The 26,335-nt window shown below is 36.7% G+C and overlaps 1 protein-coding gene across 3 annotated transcripts in view; it reads left to right on the top strand.

Annotated features, from left to right (window-relative positions):
* Positions 1 to 16,940, top strand: part of SCAF11 (SR-related CTD associated factor 11) — a 70,889-nt gene extending 53,949 nt beyond the window's left edge. For 2 of the 3 annotated variants that reach the window (XM_025930483.2, XM_086713592.1), the window contains exons 9-16: positions 202 to 311; positions 1,294 to 1,395; positions 3,118 to 3,224; positions 3,899 to 6,610; positions 11,485 to 11,831; positions 12,810 to 13,028; positions 13,374 to 13,493; positions 13,756 to 16,940. In XM_025930483.2, the coding sequence (XP_025786268.2) occupies positions 202 to 311; positions 1,294 to 1,395; positions 3,118 to 3,224; positions 3,899 to 6,610; positions 11,485 to 11,831; positions 12,810 to 13,028; positions 13,374 to 13,493; positions 13,756 to 13,902 (3,864 nt within the window). In that variant the 3' untranslated portion in view covers positions 13,903 to 16,940. The remainder of the gene's footprint in view (positions 1 to 201; positions 312 to 1,293; positions 1,396 to 3,117; positions 3,225 to 3,898; positions 6,611 to 11,484; positions 11,832 to 12,809; positions 13,029 to 13,373; positions 13,494 to 13,755) is intronic. The other variant, XM_086713591.1, reaches the window with a different exon arrangement.
* The last annotated feature ends 9,395 nt before the right edge of the window (positions 16,941 to 26,335 follow it).

The raw sequence follows: 26,335 nt of genomic DNA on the forward strand, positions 1-26,335 counted from the left end.
TCTGTCTCAAAAATAAACATTAAAAAAAATTAATAAGGCTTGTTCAAACAAAGAAAAATCTTTTTCTTATATAATAACACCTTATGGTTGTTTAATCCATAACTCTGTAACTCAGGTATATCAAAATGTTTAAATTATAACTATTACCAATTATGGAGGTTTTTTGTTTGCTGTTTCACTAACTTCTTTTTACTTTTCTAGCCCCGAAGATCAAATCAGTGTACAAGTCAGTGCTTCAGAAATTTTTTCTCCAATATGTTTTCTTCTAGTAATCACATTGGAGAATCTTCTTTTACCTGTAGAACTTACTGGTTAGTATTTATTACTTTTAATGGATGCTTTTATACTTGATGTTTAATTATTATAATTAACTTCCAGTACAAATTTAAGTTTTGGCTCAATAAACATAAAGGCTCACCTTGTATTTTGTTTTTGTTTCTTCTGGAAAATAAATTAGTTCAAGGAAGGAGATCACCTATTATTTTGTGACCCTCTGTATTATGTGATGACTGCCTATGATCTAGTGGGTTTTGTTTTCATTAATAATGAGTTGTTCTACACAGGCTTTTTATTTGATAGATAAGTAAAGCTACTTGCTAAATGTAATCAAGAAGAACCCTTTTAGAGTAGATCCAGTCATCTTTGAATCTGTAGTGACTGGCATATGGATACTAAGTAGATGTTTGTGGAATCTGAAGATTAAGTTGGGGTTTTAAAATCACTTAGCTTTGGTTAAATGAAGAAGACAGGTTTAAGATTGTATGATTTAATTTTAGAGCTTGGCTCAAGGTACCAAAGAAAACAGTAACATCTGAGTAGCCTTTTAAAAAGCTGAACTATATCCATTTTGATTACAGTAACTATACCTTCCTCTATTTTTTCCTTTTGTCTTACACTTAGTTTCTGTTGGGAAATTGTTGCAGATACAGTTTCTACTGGGATTGCTTGCTACAGCTTTGGTTCATGGTTGGTTCATGGTTCATAGAAAATAGTGTTGCTTTTTTCTCTCAGTAACATGGATATTATTCTAAATTGACTTTTTAAAAATATCCTGTCACCTAAGATATAAATTCAAGCATTATTTTTATGAATCAAATCAATATAATTTTGATTTGTAATGTAAAAAATTTACAGGAATGAATTCATTTTGAAGGTGTTTAGAAAAAGGTACTTCTTTTAAATGTGGTTTATAATGTTAGGTACAAAAATTTTTCCTATTCATGATATAACCCACTTGTTATGCCGAACTTAAATTTTTGGAGTTCTGATGAAGGTCTAAAATTTATCTTTCAGTACAGAATTTATAGAGGTCAATGAAATGAATACATTGATTAGGCAGAAGAGACAGGAATTGGAATTGTCATGGTTTGCTGATACATCACCTGGGATTGGAAGGTAAAAAAAAAAATTGTTTACCAAAGTGTTCGCATGTTAACATGAACACAAGATACCATTAAAATACTTAAGCACAGATGTATCTTAATCAATAGTTGTGTTTCTAAGAAAGTTTTGTGCAAATTAAACGTGGTGTTTCAAATACCTAAAGAAGATTGCTATTTAAAGAACTCCTTAAAAAGTACCCCTATTTATCTGTTTAATAAGTATTAAGATATTTGAATCATTTAAAAGAGAGAGCACCAAAATGATAAGATTCATTATTAATAATAGTATTCAGATCTGTCATCCTTCTGTTTCCCCCATTCCAATCTTACCTTTGTGCTGTTAGCTGATGCACTGCTTTTGTCATGACCTTTACATCTCTATAAGAGTCTTCTCAATAACTATTTGATCAGCTCTTTATACTTTGCCCTGGCATTCATGACTTTCTATAATACAGACCTTTCTTAGTTTAAGTCCTGAAGCTACTGTCACATTGCTAGGTGTATTATATATATACTTCAAGTTCCCTTGTAAAGATTAAGGTCCTTGCCTGAGTTTTATATTTATTCCTGTAACGTTATAACTTTACCTTATATAAACTGCAGTATAGTTCTGCATAGGACCTTCACCATCTAGATGATGGTGGAGCATCAATAGAAGTAAAAATAGGAAGTCCAGATATATATAATGTAAAATCTCAGAGTTATATATTTTTGTGTGTGTACAAGTTGCACAGTGTTTTTGAAGCTTTTCTCCACCTAGTCCATAATCTCACCTTATACTGGATAAAGTAGTTTTTTGTTAGGAGACCTGAACTGAACAAATAAGAATCAGAAAAAAGCTGAGAGTGGATTGGATTTTGATGCAGAAACTTAGGTCCATAAGAACACTAGGAGCTTAGGTTGAGAAACTTTACAATATAATAAAGCAATAGAAATCAGTTCTTTTCTAAAAAAAATTATATATTTTGATGTTTTTACTTTTTGATACATGCTATGAAACAAATCTAACAAAAATATGATAACCATGTCTGTATGATATGCTTCAAATTCAAGTGATACTGTTCTGTTTCTAAGTTTTGTTATTTATTCATGGACTGATTTCTCTTTAACCTTGCTAATTTCTTTAAAACCTTGATTTGATTAACTTGGCTAAATTATCTCTTTGGTTGTCCAGAAAGGGAAGGGGGGCGGTGCAAGGGGCATGAAGGCACTTTCTGGTTGGTGGAAATGTTCCGTTTCTTGGTTTGGGGTGGTGGTGGTGCTTACACAGAGATATATATATATATATATATATATATATATATTAGTCACAGGTCATCAAACTGTATACTTAAAATCTGTGCATTTTATTTATTTACACATTTTATTATCCAAGTTGATTTTTTTTAGAATGGAGAAGAATAAAAGCTAAAACATTTTTTGACAAAATATTACATTCAATTACTTAAAAGAAAAACATGTATTATATATGAAGTTACCGTTCAACCCTCTTGCCATTAATTTATCAGAAAAACATGCTTTTAAAAGGTTTTTCTTTGTAGCCAGTTGGCAGCCATCTTTGAACAATGAGTAACCTTGAATTTACATTTTTACTTATTTTGGCAAAAAATCATTTAAGTACACTGTATTTTAAAGTTGCTAACCTCATTTGGAAAAATGAATAATTTTAAATAGTTGGTATAATTTTTTTAAAACATTTAAACAAAAATGTCTTTGTTTTGTTTTGAATTTTCAGAATTGGTTTTAGACCCTGGAATATTGAAACACAAGTGCTTCCTCTCATCTCTTCTGTGTTGCCAAGAACTATTTTTCCAACAAGTCCCATATCTTTAGAAAATTTTGGTAAAGTTTGTGAAATGTTTCTCTAGTTATTAAAAAATTATTAGCTTTTTTCGATATCCTAAAAAGTGTTAATGATTTAGAAAAGCTATAAAAATAAAATGTAGATAGTAAGTTCTATGTATTTCTGTAAATATTTGGACAGGCATTGACTTCTAAATTGTTCCAGTTAGAATTTTTTTTTTTTTTTTTTTTTTTTACTTTAAGAAATTACATCTTCAATACTTTGAGGAACTGGTTAGAAGTCTCCTTTCTGTTTAGGGCTTCAGTGTCCAAAATGTAGATCTTTAGAAGTTACATCTCCTATTGATTATGAACAAATAGTTTCAGTCTTTATATATTTGTGGATGACTCTTGTTTCCTCTTACGTTTTGCCTACGTAATACCAAGATGGTAGTTGTCAGACCAAACATATTTTCTTTTTTTTTTTTACCCCTTTAAATTGCCCACATGAATTCAAATCTTGTGATAACTCATTTCCATAGCATTAAAAGAACCAGGTAAATACCTGCTGTTACTTAGATGTTAGTAGCTATGTGCTTATTCATAATTTGATTCATAAGTATATTTTGTTTCACTCTATTATAGACATGTATTTTATGCTAACATAAGCTAAAGCCAGACTGTTATCATTTATTGAAACAAACTTTTTACTTTAAAAAAATATATATCATTAGGTACCTCTTGCAAGGGATATGCATTAGCACATACTCAAGAAGGAGAAGAGAAGAAGCAAACTTCTGGTACATCAAACACCAGAGGATCAAGACGAAAACCTGCAGCAACAACTCCTACAAGGAGATCTACACGTAATACAAGAGCTGAAACAGTCAGTCAGTCCCAGAAATCCCCAGTATCAAATAATTCTGGGTGTGATGCCCCAGATAACAACAATCCATCTGTAAGTGTGTCCTCTTCAGCCATGTCAGAAAAGCAAACAAGACAGGCTCCAAAACGGAAGTCTGTAAGAAGAGGAAGAAAACAACCTTTATTGAAAAAGAAACTTCGGAGCTCTATACCTCCCCCTGAAAAATCATCTTCCAGTGATTCAGTAGATGAAGAAACAGCAGAATCTGACACACCACCTGTGTTAGAGAAAGAGCACCAATCAGATGCAGAAAGTAGTAACAGTTGTACTGTGCCAGCAAGTGTCGAAAATGAGTCTGCTAATGGTTTGAGAAGTTGCAATGAACAGGTAGAAGAAAGTGAGGAACATACTGAGAACCATGATACAGAGGAAGCAGTGGAATCTTCATATTCTGGGTCTCATACCGAAGATCCTTCTGTACTAGTTGGAGAGGAAGAGGATATTCAAAAAGTCGAAAATACAAGTGTAGAGGCTAATGTTTTATGTTTAGAAAGTGAGACTTCTAAAAATATTTCTGGAAAAGGAGGTGATCCATTGGAAAATCAAGACCAAACATCTGGACCTTCAGAATCAGAGGTAAAAGCAGACAAATGTACAGATCATCCTTCAAATTATCTTCCTACATGTTCAGGATCTGAAGTTGCAGTATTCCAACCTGTACCAAGCTTAGATGAGTTACCAGAGAATTCAGAGTCAGTGGTTAATGAAGAAAAAGTTATGGAAAGTCCTATAGTAGAAATTGTTGATCATAAAGATTTAACAGTAAAAACAGAACAGCTTGTAGATGGCCCCAAATTAGAATCTTCTGAGGGAAGAATTATACAAACAGTGAGCAAAAAATCCATAGAGGGCTCAGAGGCTCAGTTGCTTGAGCATGTTGAAACTGAAGATGTAGAAATAATTGCAACATGTGATACTTCAGAGAAAGAAAGTTTGAATAGTATTCAAGACTCTGAAAATAATTTATTAAAAAATAATCTTAACACCAAATTAGACAAATCTTTAGAAGAAAAGACTGAATCTCCTGTTGAACATTCCAGATCTACAGAATTGCCTAACACACACATTGAACAAATTCAGAAGCATTTTAATGAGGACAACAATGAAATGATACCTATGGAATGTGATTCATTTTGCAGTGACCAGAATGAATCTGAAATTGAACCTCCTGTAAATGCTGATACCACACAATTGAATGAAAATTCTGTGGAGCACAGTTCTCAAAATAATATGCCATCTTCTGATCCTACAAATGGAAAGGTTGAAACTGTATCTCAGCCATCTGAAAGCCCAGTAGATGTGATGGAGAAAGCCAAAAAGCCTCGTACCCGAAGATCTAGATTTCACTCCCCATCTACAACTTGGTCTCCCAACAGAGACACTGCACGAGAAAAGAAGCGGTCTCAGTCTCCATCTCCCAAAAGAGAAACTGGAAAAGAAAGCAGGAAGTCTCGATCACCATCTCCCAAGAAAGAATCTGCAAGAGGACGTAGAAAATCTCGTTCTCAGTCCCCAAAGCAGGATATCGCAAAAGAAAGGCGACGATCTCAGTCTCGATCTCCAAAAAGAGATAGCACGAAGGAAGGCAAAAGATCTGCATCACTCTCCCCCAAAAGAGACACTTCGAGAGAAAACAGAAGATCTCAGTCAAGAGTGAAAGATTCCTCCCCAAGAGAAAAATCCAGGTCTCGGAGCAGAGAAAGAGAAAGTGATAGAGATGGGTCACGGAGAGATCGAGATCGAGAAAGAAGAACCAGGAGATGGTCTAGGTCCAGATCTCGTTCGAGGTCACCATCAAGATCTAGAACAAAAATTAAGAGTTCATCATTCAGTAGAAATGACAGAGACACTTACTCTCCTCGGTGGAAGGAAAGATGGGCAAATGATGGTTGGAGATGTCCACGAGGAAATGATCGGTACAGAAAGAATGATCCAGAGAAACAGAATGAAAATACAAGAAAAGAAAAAAATGACATCAGTCCAGATGCTGAGGATCCAAATTCTGCTGACAAACATAGAAATGACTGTCCCAGTTGGGTAACAGAAAAAATAAATTCTGGGCCTGATCCAAGGACCAGAAATCCAGAAAAGTTAAAAGATTCTCACTGGGAAGAAAACAGAAATGAAAATTCAGGGAATTCTTGGAATAAAAACTTTGGTTCAGGTTGGATGTCTAACCGTGGTAGAGGTAACCGTGGCAGAGGCACTTACAGAGGTGGTTTTGCCTATACAGATCAGAATGAAAATCGGTGGCAAAACCGAAAACCCCTCTCAGGGAATTCAAATAGTTCAGGGAATGAGTCTTTCAAGTTTGTGGAACAGCAACCCTATAAACGGAAAAATGAGCAAGAGTTCTCATTTGATACACCGGCAGATAGATCTGGGTGGACATCTGCATCTAGTTGGGCTGTGAGAAAGACTCTACCAGCAGATGTACAAAACTATTACTCAAGACGAGGGAGGAATTCTTCAGGTCCACAGTCTGGATGGATGAGACAAGAAGAAGAAGCAACTGAACAAGGTAACATACTGTGTTTATTTAGTAACACTTTTATTTGAGGAAAGGGATTATAAATTTAAAGCTTCATATATATGAATTGTAATGATCTGTACTTACAGTTTTATAATGTTAAATCCCATTTAACAAGTCACTTTGCATTATATAAACATATACATATATGTCAGTATTTATTGCCTTTTTTACTGCCCCTCCCTCCAATCTTGTCAAAGGCTTAACTAGTTTAAGTACAGTTGGCTACAATAGAAGAACTTGGGATTTTTTTTAAATTTAAATTCAAGTTAGTTAACATATAGTATTGGTTTTCAGGAATAGAATTTAGTGATTCATCACTTACATACAATATCCAGTGCTCATCACAAGTGCCCTCTTTAATACCCATCACCCATTTAGCCTATACCCCCACCCAACACCTCTCTAGCAACCCTCAGTTTGTTCTCTTTATTTAAGAGTCTCTTATGGGGGCACCTGGGTGTCTCAGTTGGTTAAATGTCTGATGTTGGCTCAGGTCGTGATCTCACAGCTCATGAATTCGAGCCCCACATCAGGCTCTGTGCTGACAATTCGGAGCCTGGAGCCTACTCTGGATTCTGTGTCTCCTTCTCTCTCTGTGCCCCCCCACCCCTGCCTGCCCCGCTCATGCTCTGCCTCTCTCTCTTAGAAATGAACATTAAAAAAAATAATGAGTCTCTTATGGTTTGCCTCCCTTTCTGGGTTTTGTTTTGTTTTGTTTTGTTTTAATGTTTATTTATTTTTGAGACAATGCAAGAGGCAGAGTGCAAGCAGCAGAGGGGCAGACAGAGGGAGACACAGAATCTGAAGCGGGCTCCAGGCTCTGAGCTGTCAGCCCAGAGCCAGACGCGGGGCTTGAACTCGCGAACCATGAGATCATGACCTGAGCCGAAGTCGGACACTTAACCGACTGAGCCACTCGGGTGCCCCAAAGCCTCCCTTTCTGTTTTTATCTTATTTTACCTTTCCTTTCCCTGTGTTCATGTTTTCTTTCTTAAATTCCACGTATAAGTAAAATCATATGATATATATCTTTTTCCGACTGATTTCGCTTCACATAATACTCTCCAGTTGCATCCATGTTGTTGCAAAATGGCAAGATTTCATTCTTTTTGATCACTGAGTAATATTTCATTGAGTTTTCCATGAATATTATTCAGTGATCAAACTGAGGGCTGCTGGAGGGGTGTTGGGTGGAGGGATGGGCTAAATGGGTGCTGGGTTAAATTAATGAGGGCACTTAGGATGAGCACTAGATATTGTATATAAGTGATGAATCATTAAATTCTATTCCTTCTTTATCCATTCATCAGTAGATGGACTTTGGGCTCTTTCCATGATTTGGCTATTGTTGATAGCACTGTTATAAATATTGGGGTACATGTGCCCCTTCAAATGAGCATTTTTGTTTCCTTTGGATAAATACCTAGTAGTGCAGTTGTGGTCATAGGATAGTTGTATTTTTAACTTTTTGAGGAACCTCCATACTGTTTTCCAGAGTGGCTGTACCAGTTTGCATTCCCACCAACAGTTCAAAAGGATTCCCCTTTTCTCCACATCCTCGCCAACATCTGTTGTTGCCTGAGTTGTTCATGTTAGCCATTCTGACAGATGTGAGTGAGGTTATATCTCGTTGTGGTTTTGATTTGTATTTCCCTGATGATGAATGATATGGAGCATCTATCTTTTCATGTGTCTGTTGACCATCTGGGTGTCTTGGAGTAAAGTCTGTTCATGTCCTCTGCCCATTTCTTCACTGGATTATTTATTTTTTGGGTGTTGAGTTTGATGAGTTCTTTATGGATTTTGGATACTAGCCCTTTATCCGATATGTCATTTGCAAATATCTTCTCCCATTAGTTTTTTTTATTGTTTCCTTCTTGGTGCAGGAGACTTTTATCTTGATGAAGTCCCAGGAGTTCAGTTTTGTTTTTGTTTCCCTAGCCTCTGACGACATGTCTAGCAAGAAGTTGCTCCAGCTGAGGTCAAAGAGGTTGCTACCTGTGTTCTCCTGTAGTATTTTGATGGTTTCCTGTCTCACATTTAGGTCTTTCATCTATTTTGAATTTATTTTTATATATAGTGTAAGAATATGGTCCAGTTTCATTCTTTTGCATGTTGCTGTCTAGTTTACCTAACACCGTTTGTTGAAGAGACCATCTTTTTTCCATTAGATGTTCTTTCCTGTTTTGTCGAAGATTAGTTGACCATATATAGTTACGAATCCATTTCTAGGTTTTCTGTTCTGTTTCATTGATCTTTGTGTCTGTTTTTGTGCCAGTGATGATTGCAGCTTTGTAATACAGCTTAAAGTCTGGAATTGTGATGCCTCCCGCTTTGCTTTGCTTTTTTTCAAGATTGCTTTGGCTACTGGGGTCTTTTTCTGGTTCCATACAAATTTTAGAATTGTTTGTTCTAGCTCTGTGAGAAATGCTTTGTTTTGGAAAAGCATTTGGAAAGAAATGGATTGTATTGAATGTGTAGTTTTTTTTTGGTTGCATCGATATTTTAACAATATTTATTCTTCCAATCCATGAGCATGGAATGTTTTTCCATTTTGTCTCTTTTCCAGTTTCTTTCATAAGTGTTCTATAGTTTTCAGAGTACAGATGTTTTATGTCTTAGGTTAAGTTTATTCATATATATCTTACGGTTTTTGGTGCAATTGTAAATGGGATCAATTCCTTGATTTCTCTTTCTGCTGCTTCATTATTGGTGTGTAGAAATGCAGCAGATTTCTGTACATTGATTTGATATCCTATGACTTTGCTGAATTCGTGTATTGGTTCTGGTAATTATTTGGTGGAGTCTCTTGGGTGTTCTACATAGAGTATCATGTCTCCTGCAAATAGTGAAAGTTTGACTTCTTCCTTGCCAGTATAGATGCCTTTTATTTCTTTTTGTTGTCTGATTGCTGAGGCTAGGACCTCTGGTACTATGTTGAACAGTAGTGGTGAGAATGGACATCTCTGTCATGTTCCTGACTTTAGGGGAAAAGCTCTATTTTTCCCCATTTAGGATGATATTAGCTGTGGTTCTTTCATATATGGCTTTTATGTTCTTAGGTATGTTCCTTCTATCCCTACTACTTTGAGGGTTTTTATCAAGAATGGATGCTGTATTTTGTCAAATGGTTTTTCTGCATCTATTGAGAAGATCCTGTGGTTCTTACCCTTTATTAATGTGGTATATCATTTGATTGATTTGCGAATATTGAACCAGCCCTGCAGCCCAGTAATAAATCCCACTTGATTGTGGTGAATAATTCTTTTAATATGCTGTTTAGATTCAGTTTGCTAGTATCTTGTTGAGATTTTGCATCCATGTTCATCAGGGATATTGGACTGTAATTCTCCTTTTTAGTGAGGTCTTTGTCTGGATTTGAAATCAAAGTAATGCTAGCCTCATAGAATGAATTTGGAAGTTTCTTTCCATTTCTTTTTTTTTTGGAACAGTTTCAGAAAAATAAGTATTAACTCTTCTTTAAATGTTTGGTAGAATTCCCCTGGGAAGCCATCTGGCCTCATACTCTTCTTGTTAGATTTTTGATTACTGTTTCCATTTCTTTGCTGGTTATTGGTCTGTTCAAATCTTCTGTTTCTTCTTGTTTCAGTTTTGGTAGTTTAGTTTCTAGGAATTTATCCATTTCTTCCAGATTGCCCAGTTTGTTGGCTTATAATTGCTCATAATATTCTCTTATAATTGTTTGTATTTCTGGAGTGTTGGTTGTGATCTCTTCTCTTTCATTCGTGATTTTATTTATTTCAGTCCTTTCTCTTTTCTTTTTGATAAATCTGGGTAGAGGTTATCAATGTTGTTAATTCTTTCAAGGAACCAACTCCTAGTTTCGTTGATCTGTTCTGATGTTTTTTGATTTCTATATCATTTATTTTTGCTCTAATCTTTATTATTTCCCTTAGAAGAATTTGGGAGGTTCTTGTGTAAGATTTAACTTTGATATCTTAAAAAAAATTTTTTTTAATGTTTGCTTATTTTGAGAGAGAGGGTGAGCAAGTGGGGAGAGGGGCAGAGAGAGAGGGAGAGAGACAGTCCCAAGCGGGCTCTGTGTTGTGAGTGCAGAGACCAACACAGGGCTCAGTCCCATGAACCATGAGATGACGACTTGAGTTGAAACCAACAGTCAGATGCTTAACTGACTGGGCCCCCCAGGTGTCCCAACTTTGATTTCTTTTATCTCAGATGTGCACACTTGAATTTTTTTGATCATTGTTCTCATATAAATAAGTTAGTCTTCTAATAATTTATTTTTCCTTGGCTTTTCTTTTTAAGAACATTGCAAGAAAAAAGCTTTGTTAAAGATTAAAAAAAAAAAAGATAAGTTACTCTTGTAATTTAGCAACCTGATTAGATTAAAAAATTTTTTAAATGTTTATTTATTTTTGAGAGAGACCGAGACAGAATGTGAGTGGGTTAGAGAGAGAGGGAGACACAGAATCCGAAGCAGGCTCCAGGCTCTGAGCTGTCAGCACAGAGCCTGACGCAGGGCTCGAACTGACGAGCTGTGAAATCATGACCTGGGCCGAAGTCAGACACTCAACCGACTGAGCCACCCAGGTGCCCCACCTGATTAGATTTTATATGATTACTTCTTTAGTAAGTTTCTTGAGGTACTGATTCTTTGGTAATGTTGAACCAACATGAACCTGCTCTTAATAATAATTTTAGTTGAATGCTTTTTTTAACCAGTCCACGTTATTTAGAAAGATAGGATTAGACTAAATGATTGGAGATTGGTGTTCTGAGTCTGTTAATTGCTGTTGACTCTTACTGTAACCAGTGGTTCTTTGCTTCTCTAAAGAAATTTTAACATGATTTTTTATTATAAGCCTTTTTTCTTTTGATAGATTCTAACCTAAAAGACCAAACAAACCAACATGGAGATGGTTCCCAGCTACCTATAAATATGATGCAACCACAAATGAATGTAATGCAGCAACAAATGACTGCACAGCAGCCGCCTATGAATATCTTCCCATATCCAGTGGGTGTTCACGCTCCTTTGATGAACATCCAGCGCAATCCATTTAACATTCATCCTCCGCTACCCTTGCATCTGCACACAGGTGTGCCTCTCATGCAGGTAGCTGCTCCTACAAGTGTATCTCAGGGACTGCCACCGCCACCACCCCCTCCCCCACCATCCCAGCAAGTCAGCTACATTGCTTCACAGCCAGATGGAAAGCAATTGCAGGTATGTTTTTAGCATCTAAAGTGTAATCAACATAGTCACTATAAGAATTTAACTGTTAGCAACAGATGTTCAAAAGAGGGTTTCCTGGCATCCCCAAACAATTATTTGATTAGGTTTACGGTAAACTTTCATAGCCCCTCTTCACTGTCCTTCCTCAAACCTCCCACTCTTCAAATAAAATGAATTGGATGCATATTATTGAACCAAAGCTACATATATGCTGTTGTTTATGTCCAAACAGGTTTGTTTTTTCAGGTTAAGACAAAATTTTGAGAATCAAATGGTGGGTGTTTTAAAATAATTCTTAATTTATTAGACTTTTTAGGGGGTGGGAACTTGTGGTGATGCTTTTATTGTCTTCTTGGGACAAACGCCAGAGAAAGCTGTTCATTATCCATTACTGTCTGTATTTCATGTTCATGAGTTACCGTGTTCAAAAAAAAGAAGTGCCTCTGAGGCATATAGAAATTTGAATACTACTTTGTAAACACTGTGTTCCTTATAGTTCTGTGCCCGCATTTCACAAATTCTAGAATCCTGATAGTGTATAATTGGAAGATAAGGGGGATAGGGTTCTAGAATTTGGGACCTCATACATTTTTCTGCTGTCAGCTCTCTGCAAGCTATTTGACTTCACTGTCTCCTTTTCTTCCGTCTTTAAAGTGGGGGCACACACTTTAGTTAATTTTCAGAAAGAGCCTTTTGGAAAAGATAACTTTTTTAAGTGCTATTCTTTTCCTTCTTGTTGCTTTTAGTGTTGCTGTCAGAACATCACAAGTCACATGTGTAATTTAAAAGTCACTTGACATATTTACATAGGTCTCTGTTTGAGAATGTTACTTATTTTTCTTCAGAGTCCTTTAGATATACATGACCTGAAATATGAATTTTGACTCACTTTGAATTTTTTTTGTTATTTCTAATATATGGCTAAAAGAATACAGTAATTCATTAACTAATGATAACTCTTTAAAACAGGGCGTTCCTAGTGCTTCTCATGTAAGTAATAACATGAGTACACCAGTCTTGCCTGCTCCGACCGCAGCCCCAGGAAATTTGGGAACAGTTCAGGGACCAAGTTCTGGTAATACTTCATCATCAAGTCACAGCAAAGCCTCTAATGCTGCTGTAAAATTGACAGAAAGCAAAGTAAGTGTTACAGTGGAAGCCAGCGCAGATAGCTCGAAGACAGACAAGGCAAGTTCAAGGTTGAGAGCAACCTACATAATTCTGTATATGCTAAAGATAAAAATATATATTGTATAATTGGTAAAGGGAATTTACTGTTGATAGTCTTGAATTCCAATGCTGTTTGAAGGGTTCTGTCTAGATATGTTGATGTCCAGTGAGTTACTGGTAATATTTCATAATTATTTTTAGAAATGTTTGGTATGTGTGTTAATAGCTTTTGTATTCATGACATTGTTATGTGAAGAATTCCTTGAAATAATATAAAAGTGAGGTGTTTTTAATTTCATATTTTAAAAGAAATTTTTTTAAAGTATGTGGGCAAATAATAATTTTACTTTTTCCTCTTACCAGAAATTACAAATCCAAGAAAAAGCAGCACAGGAGGTAAAATTGGCCATTAAGCCATTTTACCAAAATAAAGATATCACCAAGGAAGAATATAAAGAGATTGTACGGAAAGCAGTAGATAAAGTAAGTTCTAGCTTTAGCAGAGTTATATATGTAATTGTTTTGAATCATCTCTATTTTAATAAAGGAATGCTTAAGTCTAATTAAAATAATAACCACTAACTTCTAATTCTGGTCTGCTTTTCTGCCTTTTGAGTAAGATCTTGTGAGATATGGAACATAAAAATGTCTGATTATCTCTTTGGGGTTGGTTTTCACAAATCTTTCCATTTTGCTTTAATCCTTATAAAGGATGAGAAAAATATTCCCCTTCCTTTTTTCGTAGGTTTGTCATAGTAAAAGTGGAGAAGTAAATTCTACTAAAGTGGCAAATCTGGTTAAAGCCTATGTAGACAAATACAAATATTCACGGAAGGGAAGCCAAAAGAAAACCCTGGAAGAACCTGTGTCCACCGAAAAAAACATAGGTTGAAATGGGGAGCACTGTAAAGGACACTATCAAGATATCTGCAAAGTGCAATTTCAACTTGTACCTTTAACTGAAAATCATACATAACTGTGATTGAAATTTGGTTTTGATAAAATTATTTTTTTTAATGTAGAATATAAAGTTTTGTTCTAAATAAATATAGTTCTGCACTGCAACTTCTTTATCCTTTCCTCCTCCCGAAAATGAAAGCAATTCAAGGGAAAGTAAAGGGGTTAAAGGAGTGTGCATTTTTACTAGGATTCTTATAGTGTGGATACTGGAAGATGTACAGCTTTTTGATTTGAACAATGGAGTGCATAAATTAGAGTCTTCTAAGTGCACTGGTTTTGGAAAAGATATATATAATACATTTATTCTGTCAGGCTAAAAATAAAGTATGAATGATCTTTATGATTTTTCCCTTTATAGAAAGTTAAATAATGTATTACCATGAAGAATATTTCTAATAACAGAATATACCAGTTGCAGGGTTCCTAATGTGTATTTTTAAAACACACGTCTGAATAAATTGCTTAGATAGAAAACAGATTATCACCTGAGTAAAATTCAGTGTTCAAAACTTTGGAACACTGTTACTGTATCACCAAATAAAGGTTATGCTGCTTGTTTTTCTTTTGTGCCTTTTTTCCCCACCAATTGAAATGAAGCAGTTTGATTTGCTAGATTTACAATTTTGGAAGTCTAAAACTCTTTGTGGAATATAGAAGAACAGTTTGGAAAAAGTGTTGACTTTATAAAAATTATGTACTTTCATGATATCTTCTACCTGTCAGAGAAATGATAAATTATCTGTGCCAACTGGAGAATTGCAGTTGAGTGGTGACCCTGCCTTCCTTGGGATGAAGGTAGAATTATGAGACGCACTTCAGTGGCTTTCATTGGCTCATCTATCTGATCACTAATGAATTTCTTTTTACACTTGAGAAGTATCCAAATGCTTTACAGTGAGTAAAGTGTTAATTAGGTGACCATATGGTGGCCATTAACCATGTTGCAAAATTCTAGACATTAAAACCTGGGTTTTGGAAAGGGAGAGGACTTAATGGAGTCTTGGTTAGGCTTTCAGGGACTAGGGATTTGATTGTCTTTTTTTAAATACTAGAATGTGTTAATTTTTACAAAAGGTAAGTTCAGAAGGTTATAGAGCCACTATTTTAATTGGCATCTTAGAAGAAAAAAATGGGTTATCCATGATAAACTGTCTTTCATTCCAGTAATAATTTTCAATAGATACCAAATAACAAAAGCTATTCAGATAAGATGTTAATGGCTCAGAAAGATATATGCATCAGTGAGACAGAATGACCCTTGTATTAGCTAAACTAGAGAGAGCAATACTCTGTAGGACTGTGCTTTTCTGAAGTAAAGATGATCTGTTTCTCAAGTTTATGTGCATAATACTTTCTTGGTGCTAGCTTTGATAAGGCAAATATTTTGAACTGTTGGCCCCAATAATGATTGTGCTAGTTCATAATCTTTACTAGATTAAGAGTGTAATTCCAAAAAGTGTTAGAAATATTTCCAAGCAGTCTTGATCTTTATTCTGCATTTCTGGGCATTTGTAATATGGTATTCTACTGATTTATATATATATTTTTAATTAAAGTTTGTGTTTAGATATGAAGGGGAAAGAAGTTTAGAAGTATATTTCTTCTAATAAAATATTAAGACTGTTTTAAATATCAACACACACCTCCTCATTTGTTTGTTTTGAACTCTAGAAACAATTGTGTGAATTTTCAATCTGTTTTCAGTTAAAGCTGGTTCACACTGAAAATTTTGTAGCAAATTGCCTAAGATGATTAATCACACAGTGCATACTTTTCCTACATTTTCTTTCAGTGATGTTTGGGAATACAGTTATATTTTAAAATTTGCTTTATACCATTTAAAAGTTTTGAAGAAAAACTAGGTGGTATGATGGTCAAGTCTCACATCTTTGGTTGCAGTGCCATGAATTATTTCCACCTGTCTTGAAAATAACAAGTGTGTATTCCATATCTGCTTGGGGTACTTGGTTAGACTGCATTTAAAATGCTCATGAAGAATGTTACTGGATTAGAATTCAAACTTTTAAAACTTAGAAATACTTAAGAATGTATTAGAAAGTGCATGCTTTATGTTTAAAAAAAAAACAAAACGCTTTAACATTCCCCATTCTTGCTTTTCTCAGAAATCTACATTAATTTTGCATGTGCACAAACTGAATCAAAAACATTTTGTGGAATTCTGAATTTCTCGTTATTTATTAAGATTCAGTATTAACTTGACCTTTGAAACCTTGGTCCCATTAACTTACTAGTCACATTGACCAATGTTTTAGGCTATAGTGATGCCTAGAATTTTGACTAAAAGTAGTTACTTACTATTTTAACATTCCAAAAGTTTTGTGATTTCTTTTTTTCCTGGTTACCACATTTTCTCCATTATCTTCCATTAAATGGCCACAGTGTGTACTGTTTGAATGTTCCATCCAAAAGATACAGCTTCAGAAGCACAGTGGTTGCCCCATGGTCCATGAGACCTTGTTTGTAGTACAAGGATGGAGTTCTGTCTACTGAAACAATACTCTTAAAACAGAAATGTAGTATGTAATATTTTCTAATAAATTCTTTTGATAAACAAAGAAGTGTCTTTAACATTTTATTGTTATGATTCCTGGGAAATGCTGACTTTTGCCTCATTATAACTGTTTCCAAAGACATGTTGAAGTATTTCCCAGATTTGTACACATAACTAGCATCATAAATTAATGTCCAAGTTGTAAAGCAAGCTTAGAGTTAGCTATAAGCATATATTTTAATAGCATTTTTTCCTAATTACAAAATCGTAGGAAATTAGAAAAGCTTTATTTAAAAAAAACTTGTAGAAGAAACGGAAAAATGAGAAAAATCACCTGTAATCCTGCCATTTAAAGGTAATAATGCCAATCAAACTGCCCAGAACTATGTTGTAACTTACTCTTTTCACTTAATGATGTATTTAGAAGTTTACATTTTAATAAAAATTCTACAGCATGATGTTTAACGGCTATATAGTATTCTATTACATATCGTACGTACTGTTACTTAAAAAAAATTTAAGTTTTTAAATTTATTTTTGAGAAAGAGAGAAGGAACGTGCAGAGAGAGAGGGAGACACAGAAGCCAAAAAAGGCTCCAGGCTCTGAGCTAACAGTTCAGACCCGACACATGTCTCGAAACCACGCACTGCAAGGTCATGACCTGAGCCAATGTTGGACCCTTAACTGACTGAGCCGCCCAGGCGCACCTCTTCATTGCCTTTTTAACAGTACTTCATATTTCCTGTCCTGGAGATATTAAGGTTTTAATATTGAAGCCATCTTTCATGCATTTTCCATTCACATCCCATCTCCATTCTCTCAAACAATTGCTGTTTTCTCTATATCAAACTGGAATTCCTTTGCAGTGAAATCCAACTCCTTTAGTTCCCAGAGTGTTGCCATCTGATCTCTTTTAATAGTCCCAACTATGATTTAGATTCTCTATGCACCAGTTCATTGTAGACACTAAAGACTAATCTTCTGATAACACAGCATCATTCAACAGAGTGCCCACCTCGTGTGTTACACACTAGGGAAGAGTAAGCAAAACAATACTGTTTCTACTCACAGAGCTACATAATGTGGAAATAACATCTATCTATATAACTGGTAAGGAATGACAGGACTATAAGGTGATCCAAGGATCTGTGATAGGGTAATTGGACTTAACAGTGATCAGTGAGAATCCCTGGGAGAAATGGCACTTAAGAGCTAAAGAAAAGAACTAAGCAAGGAGCAAGGAGCTGGCAGAGGAAAGAGGTGCAAATGGTCTGTGGTCTCAAAGCGTGGCAACCCCAAGCCTAAATTGGCTAGAGTGAAGACTGGTGGAGACTTCTTAGGGCAATACATTTTGTAAAGAAAAACTTGAAATCTTTCAAGCAGGAGGTGTTTGATATGAGCAGATACGCATTTCGAAAGATTACTCCACTCATAATCTTTCAATGGCTTAAAAGTGGTTAATAAACATGAAAAAGTGTTCAACTTCACAGTTGTTAATGTTATAAATGTTCTTTTATCAAATTGATAAATTTAATTCTGGCAAGAGTGCCATGAGGAAATAGTACTGGTTAGAATTTGTACAATTTTTCTTTCTAAAAGGCAACTTGTATATAAGTATAAACAGCCTTAAAAGGGCTGCCATATCCCTTTTCCATAATGATGAAAACATACTGGTTCACATAGTCCTTTCTAGTATTTAATAGAGGAAACTTGGAGGGAATGGTTAATCTGTGGTTCATATGAAAGTATTCTACAGCTGTTGTAAATGTTTTCAGGGGAAAAAAAACATTAAATGGAAAAAAAAATAGGTCACAAACTGCGGCTGACCTTTCAACAATGAGGGGGCTAGGACTCTAGCCAACCCCCTGCAGAGTCAAAAATCCCCCATAGAATTTGTGACTCTCCAAATACTTCAGTACTACAGCCTGTTGACTGGAAGTCTTACCAACAACATAGTAAACATTTTGTACGTTATATGTGTTATACACCGTATTCTTACAATGATGTAAGCTGGAGAAAAAAATGTGACACAATCCTTAGGAAGAGAAAATACATTTATAGTACTGTATCAGATTTATCTTAAAAAATCTGTGTATGAGTAGACCTGTGTAGTCCAAACCTGTGTTACTTAAGGGTCAACTGTATACATAATATTCCAATTTAAAATTAAGGCACAAAAATACAGATTATTTCTAAGTAGAGAGGATCTTTTTAAAATGCTTTTCTTTAGCTTCCAAGTTTACTATAGTGAACAATAGTCGTATGATCAGAAAAAACTTGAGAAAATTGCAGTTCTCCTTGTTTGGCACATGACAGTGGGGGAATGGGCAGGAAGCTTTGTTCTAGGCTGGGGAGCTACCAACTTCCCAATTTAGAACTGGCCTAATGTCTCAGCTTGAACACTTGAGATAGGTGTCTGATGGCTCTCCATACTGTGCTCCATACTCCCCAGAGGGGAGCACAGCCTCCTGTGGTAGCTGATGGGTGCTAGTCTGTGAGTAGTCCACACCCACTGGCTTTATGGGCTGAGACACGCCTTAGTCATAAAGAAGTAGACTTCCCAAACCGTAACTAGTTTGGGCATATTTCCCAATCCCGCAATCACTAGAGAAGATAATCCACTTATAGTTAGTAGGGGTCTTGGTTTTAAAGCTCACAGAGAACTGAGGCACAGCTTTCTGTGCCTGAGTGATGCTGATTATGTTACTAAACTTCTGTGAGCCAGAGCGGCTTATATGAGGGTTTGCTGCCTACTTAGCTAGAGGATTAAGTGAGATCAGAGATGGGAAAGTCATAATTTCCTACATACTTACTTGGGAGAAGTTCTGCTCTATAACTCAGACTGGTTTGCCCACTGTCTCATCTTGGATAATGGTGGAAATACAGTTTACTTGCACAATGGTTTCAATCTAGCTGCACATCCAGGGTCACAGCTTAAAAAAATAAATAAAAAATAAAAACACAAAAATCCCAAAAACAATACACAGAGACTTCTGAGAAGATGGTGGAATAGGAACATCCTAATGTTCCATGGATACAACTAGGTAACACCCACATCAGTGTAAATAACCCAGAAGATGATCCAAGGACTGGCAGAACACACTCTCCACAGCTAAATGCAGCTAAGAGGCCAACATCAAAGAAGGTGTAAAAGGGGAAGACACGGTGGGGAGCCAAACTGATCTCAGAGCAAGGTACAGGAGGCACTGGTAACTTTGAGAGACTTCAAGAACAAAAGAACTAGGTATTTATCCAAAGGATATAGGTGTGCTGTTTCGAAGGGATACATGCACCCCAATGTTTGTAGCAGCGCTATCCACAACAGCCAAAGTATGGAAAGAGCCCAGATGTCCATTGATGGATGAATGGATAAAGAAGATGTGGTGTATATATATACAATGGAGTATTACTCAGCAATCAAAAAGAATGAAATCTTGCCATTTGCAATTATGTGGATGGAACTAGAGGGTATTATGCTAAGTGTAATTAGAGAAAGACAAGTATATGACTTCACACATATGAGGAGTTTAAGATACAAAACAGGTGAACGTCAGGGAAGGGAAGCAAAAATAAACAGGGAGGGGGACAAAAACATGAGACTCTTAAATATGGAGAACAGAGGATTACTAGAGGGGTTGTGGGAGGGGGGATGGGCTAACTGGGTAAGGGGCATTAAGGAATCTACTCCTAAAATCACTGTTTCACTATATGCTAACTAACTTGGATGTAAATTTAAAAAGTAAAAATTAAAAAAAAAAGAGCTGGCTGGCACCATTTCCCTCCCCTATACCCTGTCCCCATGGATACCTGTGGGAACCAGTGCAGCAGCAACACTCTCCCTAACTTGCTAACAGTGAACTTGCCTCTGCATTCTCCTGCAGACCTGTCCCTTCCAGCCAGGCTTCTAGGTCTCCTCCCACAGCGGGCCTATGCAAACCTTACTGACTGCATGGCCCACCCTGGCTCTTCTGTGAATCCGCCCATGCCATCTAACCTCCCCAGGCTTCGTCCTTGGCAGCTCCAGATCTCCTCTAGCAGCAGACCTGCATAGACCTTGCTAACAACCATATGCCCTGCCCCTGTTCTCCTGCGGATCTGCCTCCTCCAATATGCCCTTGGCCAGAGCCCACCCACCCAAAGTGGTGCCACAAGCCTGGCAGTGTGCAAGCAGCCTCCACCAGGGCCAGTACCACTTCCAAAGTGATTCGTGCTCTGGGGAGAGGGGAATATAACCACCAGTCTTAGTGCAGCTCCAACAATGGGCTTGGGGCAGACATCTGGTTTGAGTGCAGGCCCTGCCAACCACCGAAAGCTTCCCAGGACAAAACAGAAAGCACCCTGCAGTTTGGTGTTACTGCATCTGGCAAACACCTGGTCTGACTCAACTTAAGCATAAGGCACCCCCCGACTAGTCCACTAACAACACAGGGACCAAACTGCCCACACAGGGCAACTTTAAGTAATATGCCTGATAGAGAATTTAAAAGATCATAAAGATACTCACTGGACTACAGAAAAGAGTGGAGAACTTGAGTGAGACCCTTAACGAAGAGATAGAAAACAAAAAAGAACCAATCAGAGATGAGGAATTCAATTTTAAAAATTAAAACTACACTAATGGGAATAAAGGTAGACTAAAGGAAACAGAAGAATGGATCAGTGACCTGAAGAACAGAGTAGTAGAAAGCAATCAGGCTGAATGGAAGAGAGAAAAAAATAATACTAAAAAATAAAAATAGATTTAGGGGACTCACCTACTCATCATGTGTAATAACATTCCCATTATAGGGATCCAGAAGGAGAAGAGAGAGAAAAGGGGGCGGAAAATGTAATTTAAGAAATACTTGCAAGTTTCCCTAATCTGGGGAAAGAAACAGAAACCCAGATCCAGGAGGCACAGAGATCCCTCCACCAAAATCAATCTAAAGAGGTCCCCACCAAGACACATAGTAATTAAAATGGCAAAAAGCAGTGATAAAGAATTTAAAAGCAGCAAGAGAAAACAGTTACATACAAGGGAAACTCCATAAGGCTATCAGTGGATTTTTCAGCAGAAACTCTGCAGGACAGAAGAGTGGCAAGATATATTCAAAGTGCTGAAAGAAAAAAAAGAAAACAAAAAACTCTACAACTAAATATTCTACCCGGCAAGGCTATCCTTCAGAGTAGGAGAGATAAAGAGTTTCCTAGACAAATAAAAGTTAAAGCAATTTATCACCACTAAACCACCCCTACAAAAAAATGTTAACAGGGACTTTTTGAATGGAAAGGAAAGACCATAAGTAAGCGTAACAAAGTAGGAAGAACAAAAACGGTAAAACTTGATAAAAATCAGTAAAGGGATTCACAAGATGAAAGGACGTAAAGTGTGGCACCATATACCTAAAATGTGGGGAGGAGGGAGAAGAGTAAAGAATAGATTCAAATTTAAGCTTAATTTCAACCATCAGCTTAATATAAATTGCTATGTTCATAAAATGTTACGGGGATTAAAAGTACACTGATACCGATGGGCACTGAGTAATGTATAGAATTGGTGAATCACTATATTGTAGACCTGAAACTAATATAACACTGTATGTGAGCTATACTAGAATTAAAATTATTTAGTTAAAAAGGCAATACACAGGCTCAGCCTAGGCTAATTTAATCAATCTCTGGGTTTGGGATAGTTTAAAATCTCCCCGGGCGGAGGCTAATCTGCAGCCAAGAAGCAAACCACTATGTAACTTTTTAAGATCCCCTGAAGATCGCAGCTGTTCTGTCAGAACATAACTAATTAGATCACAGCTTGTCTTTAAAACCATTTAGATTCTATCCTCCCTTTCAGAGGCAGCAACAGCACCTGACAGTTTGCCTGCAATCTTTTTTAAACTGTGTTTTCAAATGCCACTTTATCTGGGGTTTAGATCCCACTCAGCAGAGAAAGAAGATCTTGAACATTTCTTGGGTGTTCACATGGTTCCAAGGTGCAATGAGACTCTTGTAAGAACCCAGCTGTTGGTGAGGTCAGGCTGTGTGTGCTTAATTCAACATGTTTTTATTCACACACTTGCCTAAAGGAATTTTAGACATCTCTAAAATTACCATTGTAACACGGCTTTTTCTAAATCGTCATTTCTGGAAGTCTTCCTTGTACACTTTAATAGCTGACTGCATGTCCTCCTTAGCTCTAGCAAGTACAATTATGATTACCAATCACAGTAGCAGTGACTAACGTTGAGTGCTTCTTACTGGCTCTGTGACAATACTTTATTTGCATTATCTCCCTTAAATTTTGTAAGAACTTTTAAAGTAGGTCCTATTATTAACCTAATTTTTCAACTGAAGAAATGAGGATGAGGTTCAGTTACTCAGCCAGGATCACTCAGACCTCAGAGGAGCCTGAGTCCAAAGCCTATCCTCGTAACCATCTCCCAATGCTGCCTCTTGGCTCATCACAAGATCTACCCAGCCATATGTGCCCCACACTTACTCTTTCTCACCCAACCTACCCAGAAAGTTTGGGCACCAGAAATGGCTTGTCTGTATTTCTATTTCCATTCCAAGGTCTATGTCTTGATCTGGGCAGTGGTTACAGAGGGGTTTGCTTTACGATACTAAAGCGCTACTCTTTATGCATTTTGTTACATGTGCCTGAGGTGGGGGTTTCGCAATAAAACTATAAAAAAAAAAAAAAAAAATCAAGAGGCCAGCAATTAGCTCCGAACCATTGTTTAGATTTGTGACAGGGTCGCCTGGGTGGCTCAGTCGGTTAAGCGCCTGACTGCGGCTTAGGTCATGATCTCATAGTTCCTGAATTCGAGCTCTGCATGGGGCTCTGTGCTGACAGCTCACAGTCTGGAGCCTGCTTCTCATTCTGTGTCTCCATCTCTCTCTCTGCCCATCCCCCCGCTCATTCTCTTCCCCCCTCCCTCCCTCCCTCTCTCAAAAATAAATAGGCTTTAAACAAAATTTAGATTTGTGATAGTCAAATCTTTCATTCTTCATCTTTTCCCTTTTAATCCAGTCCCAATGGGAAAAATAAATCACAAATTGGGGGAAAAAAATTCCTATTGGAAGAATTCTGCATCGCATAAAATGTGCTTCTGTTTGGAACCAGAAAACTTGAACAACAAATGTGCCAGTGCCTACTGTGTGCAAGAGAGTGAAGTCAGTGTGTATGTACTTAAAATCGTGCTTTCTGTATTAGGTTGTGGCGGCTTTTGTTCCTTTCTTTCAGTTATTATTTTAACAAACTGTGTCAATTTTCAAAGGTTGCACAACTCAGAAACGCCTGTTCCCGGACAACTGCCCAGCAAGAGTGAATTTGTGGAAAGGGTCAGCCCCCAAATTAGTCTTGTCTTTCACACAGTTTAGTTATAAACAGGGCATCATATCTGATCATTCAAATCAGTAAACCCTCTCTAAAGCAAAGGCTAAATATTTCTCTATCAGTTTAGGGAAACAAAGTACAGTTCAGAGATTCTGGAAACCCAACCCTGCACCTAACCAAATGTGGTTCAACCTATTTGTTATGATTGATTTCCAGACTACGCTTCATGGAGCTCTTTACTTGGTGGCCAAAGCATGTCCCTGCTTTAGCAACATCTAACTCACACTGCACCATTTAATCTATAACCTCTCTTCTAGAACAAGACCTCTCCAGACTCAAACATTCTCTTACCACTGTTAAGTCTGTCAAATTTCTATCAGCCCTTAAATTCTCCAAAAGACATTTTTACTACTCCACGAAGCCCTTCCCACTTTGCCTTCTCCCACTCATCAATCAAATGAAGCCTTCCACAGGACTGAACTCCCAAAACACTTTATAATTCTCATTTAGCCCATGTTTTACCTTTGTTACTGGTGAGCATTTGGAAGCTTGTCTCAGCCTCAGAGCAGGACTGTCTCCTTAATCTTCCAAATGAGCAGCAGAAGTTCTCCATCAATACTCAAGCTGAATGAGATATAAGGGAGGTATAAACAGAGGGAAAAAATCCTATTAACATCCTAGAAATGTTTTGAGTAATTTTGCTCAGAAGAATCAGCTATCAGTTGTTCAAGTTACACACCAGAGTAGATGGTTGTTGGTTGGAAACTTTGTTTTCAATTTACCATAAACTCTAGTCTTAGAAATGTTCCTTTGTTAAGGGAATTCCCAGAAAGTTTTTCTGGCTCTAAGAAGTTAAGTGATGCCACATTAATGAATGAAATACTTGGGGGAGAAAATCTGAGGAATTAGGGAAAATCTTAAAAAGACAACACAATGCATAGGAAGAAAATACTATAAACAATGCAGTAAATACAAACAAAGGGTTTGCATAAAAAATAAGTGTCTTATGTCTGACTCCTCCTGGAAAGAATTCTAATTACTCTCTACAATTAGCTTCATGTGTGCTGGTTAAACAGCTCCACTTACTTGCCATATGACCTTGGTCAAGGTACTTACTCATCCCACTCCCCTAAGTCCCCCCTTGTAACATCAGCTATCACATTGGGTTTTCGTGAAGCCCAAGACAATACGTGTAAAATGCACAGCACGGTGAATGACAGAGGAATTGTGTTAAGCAAATGTTAGGGACCGGCGTAATTAAAAGTCTGTAAACAAATGTACATCAATAAGGGGTCCAAATAATAAATCACCATACAGCCATACAATGGACTCTATACTATATAGCTATAGAAAACGATGTGAAAGCTCTTGACATACCAATATGGAAAGGTCATAAGATAGTAAGCATTTTTTCAAGAACAGCAGTGTCCAGTATAAAGTAGTTTGCATAAAAATAACATACCCCATTCGCTCTTTTGTAATCAACTCCAGAGGTGTACTTAAGAAACGTGACCAGGGGCCATCTGGCAGTGGGGTCATCCTGTTGCTGTGCTTCTTAGCAGCTTCTGCTTGGGTGGTAAAGAACATCATGTTTTCTTTGTTTGATGTTTAATCACAGTGATTAAGATCAGGACAGAAGTCACTTATCCAAAACAATCTCATTTTAAAAAATCGTTTTTATTGTCATTTTATGGTTAAAAAAAACATACATGGCATGACTATAAAGTAATGAGACGAGTTTTCACGTGTGGCTTGTATTACGGAGTCTCATTAGTATATAGTCACATCCTGTCTAGAGCTTGGAAGAAAAATATGCCTTGGCTATATGATTATCAATTTTGTTACTTAAAATTTATTGAGTGCCAACAGAGCACTAGGCACATATATAACACAGAACTGTACAGTCTCTATGTTGTAGACTATATTATTTACATAGATTTCTCAAAGATAACATTAAAGCATGTATTTACAGAACTTTAGACAAAATAACAATACTGGAAATCAGCAAGTTTCTGTCTAGCGAGGAGCACCTTTTCATGAATGAGAGGGTTATGAAGAACTTCTTGTGCAAGAGCACTTTAATTCCATTACCCAGAAAGTCCACGTTATTTCATTATATAGTTCTAGAAAGCTATACGAGAAAACCTAAGTGGGAAGCCATAATTGGTTTCCTTAGGTCAAATACATTTAGAAAATTCTCTGTTGAGACCAACGCTTGGAGGGGCTACAGACATATTTATATTTCCATATCAAAGCACAAAAGCTAGAGCTACAGCACGCATGCAGTTCCAATGAGGTGGAAGAAGAGTGAATACGAAAACCATTTTTCTGAACCTGGAGTTTCTTCTCTTTCCGATCCAATTACCATCGCAGTTCCTTATTTTGCAAAGAAATGTATCTTTAAAACAAACACTCATTTTACACAAGATTATTTTAGGAAATTTTGAGATTTTTAGGCAAGGACAATGAATGTTGGCCAACGGATACCAACAACTGGGAGCCGTACAAGTGTGGGGGAGACAAGGCTCATTTTAGTG

This window comes from Puma concolor, chromosome B4, assembly GCF_028749965.1.
Source record: "Puma concolor isolate L17-30 chromosome B4, mPumCon1.1.hap2, whole genome shotgun sequence".
NCBI lineage: Eukaryota > Metazoa > Chordata > Mammalia > Carnivora > Felidae > Puma > Puma concolor.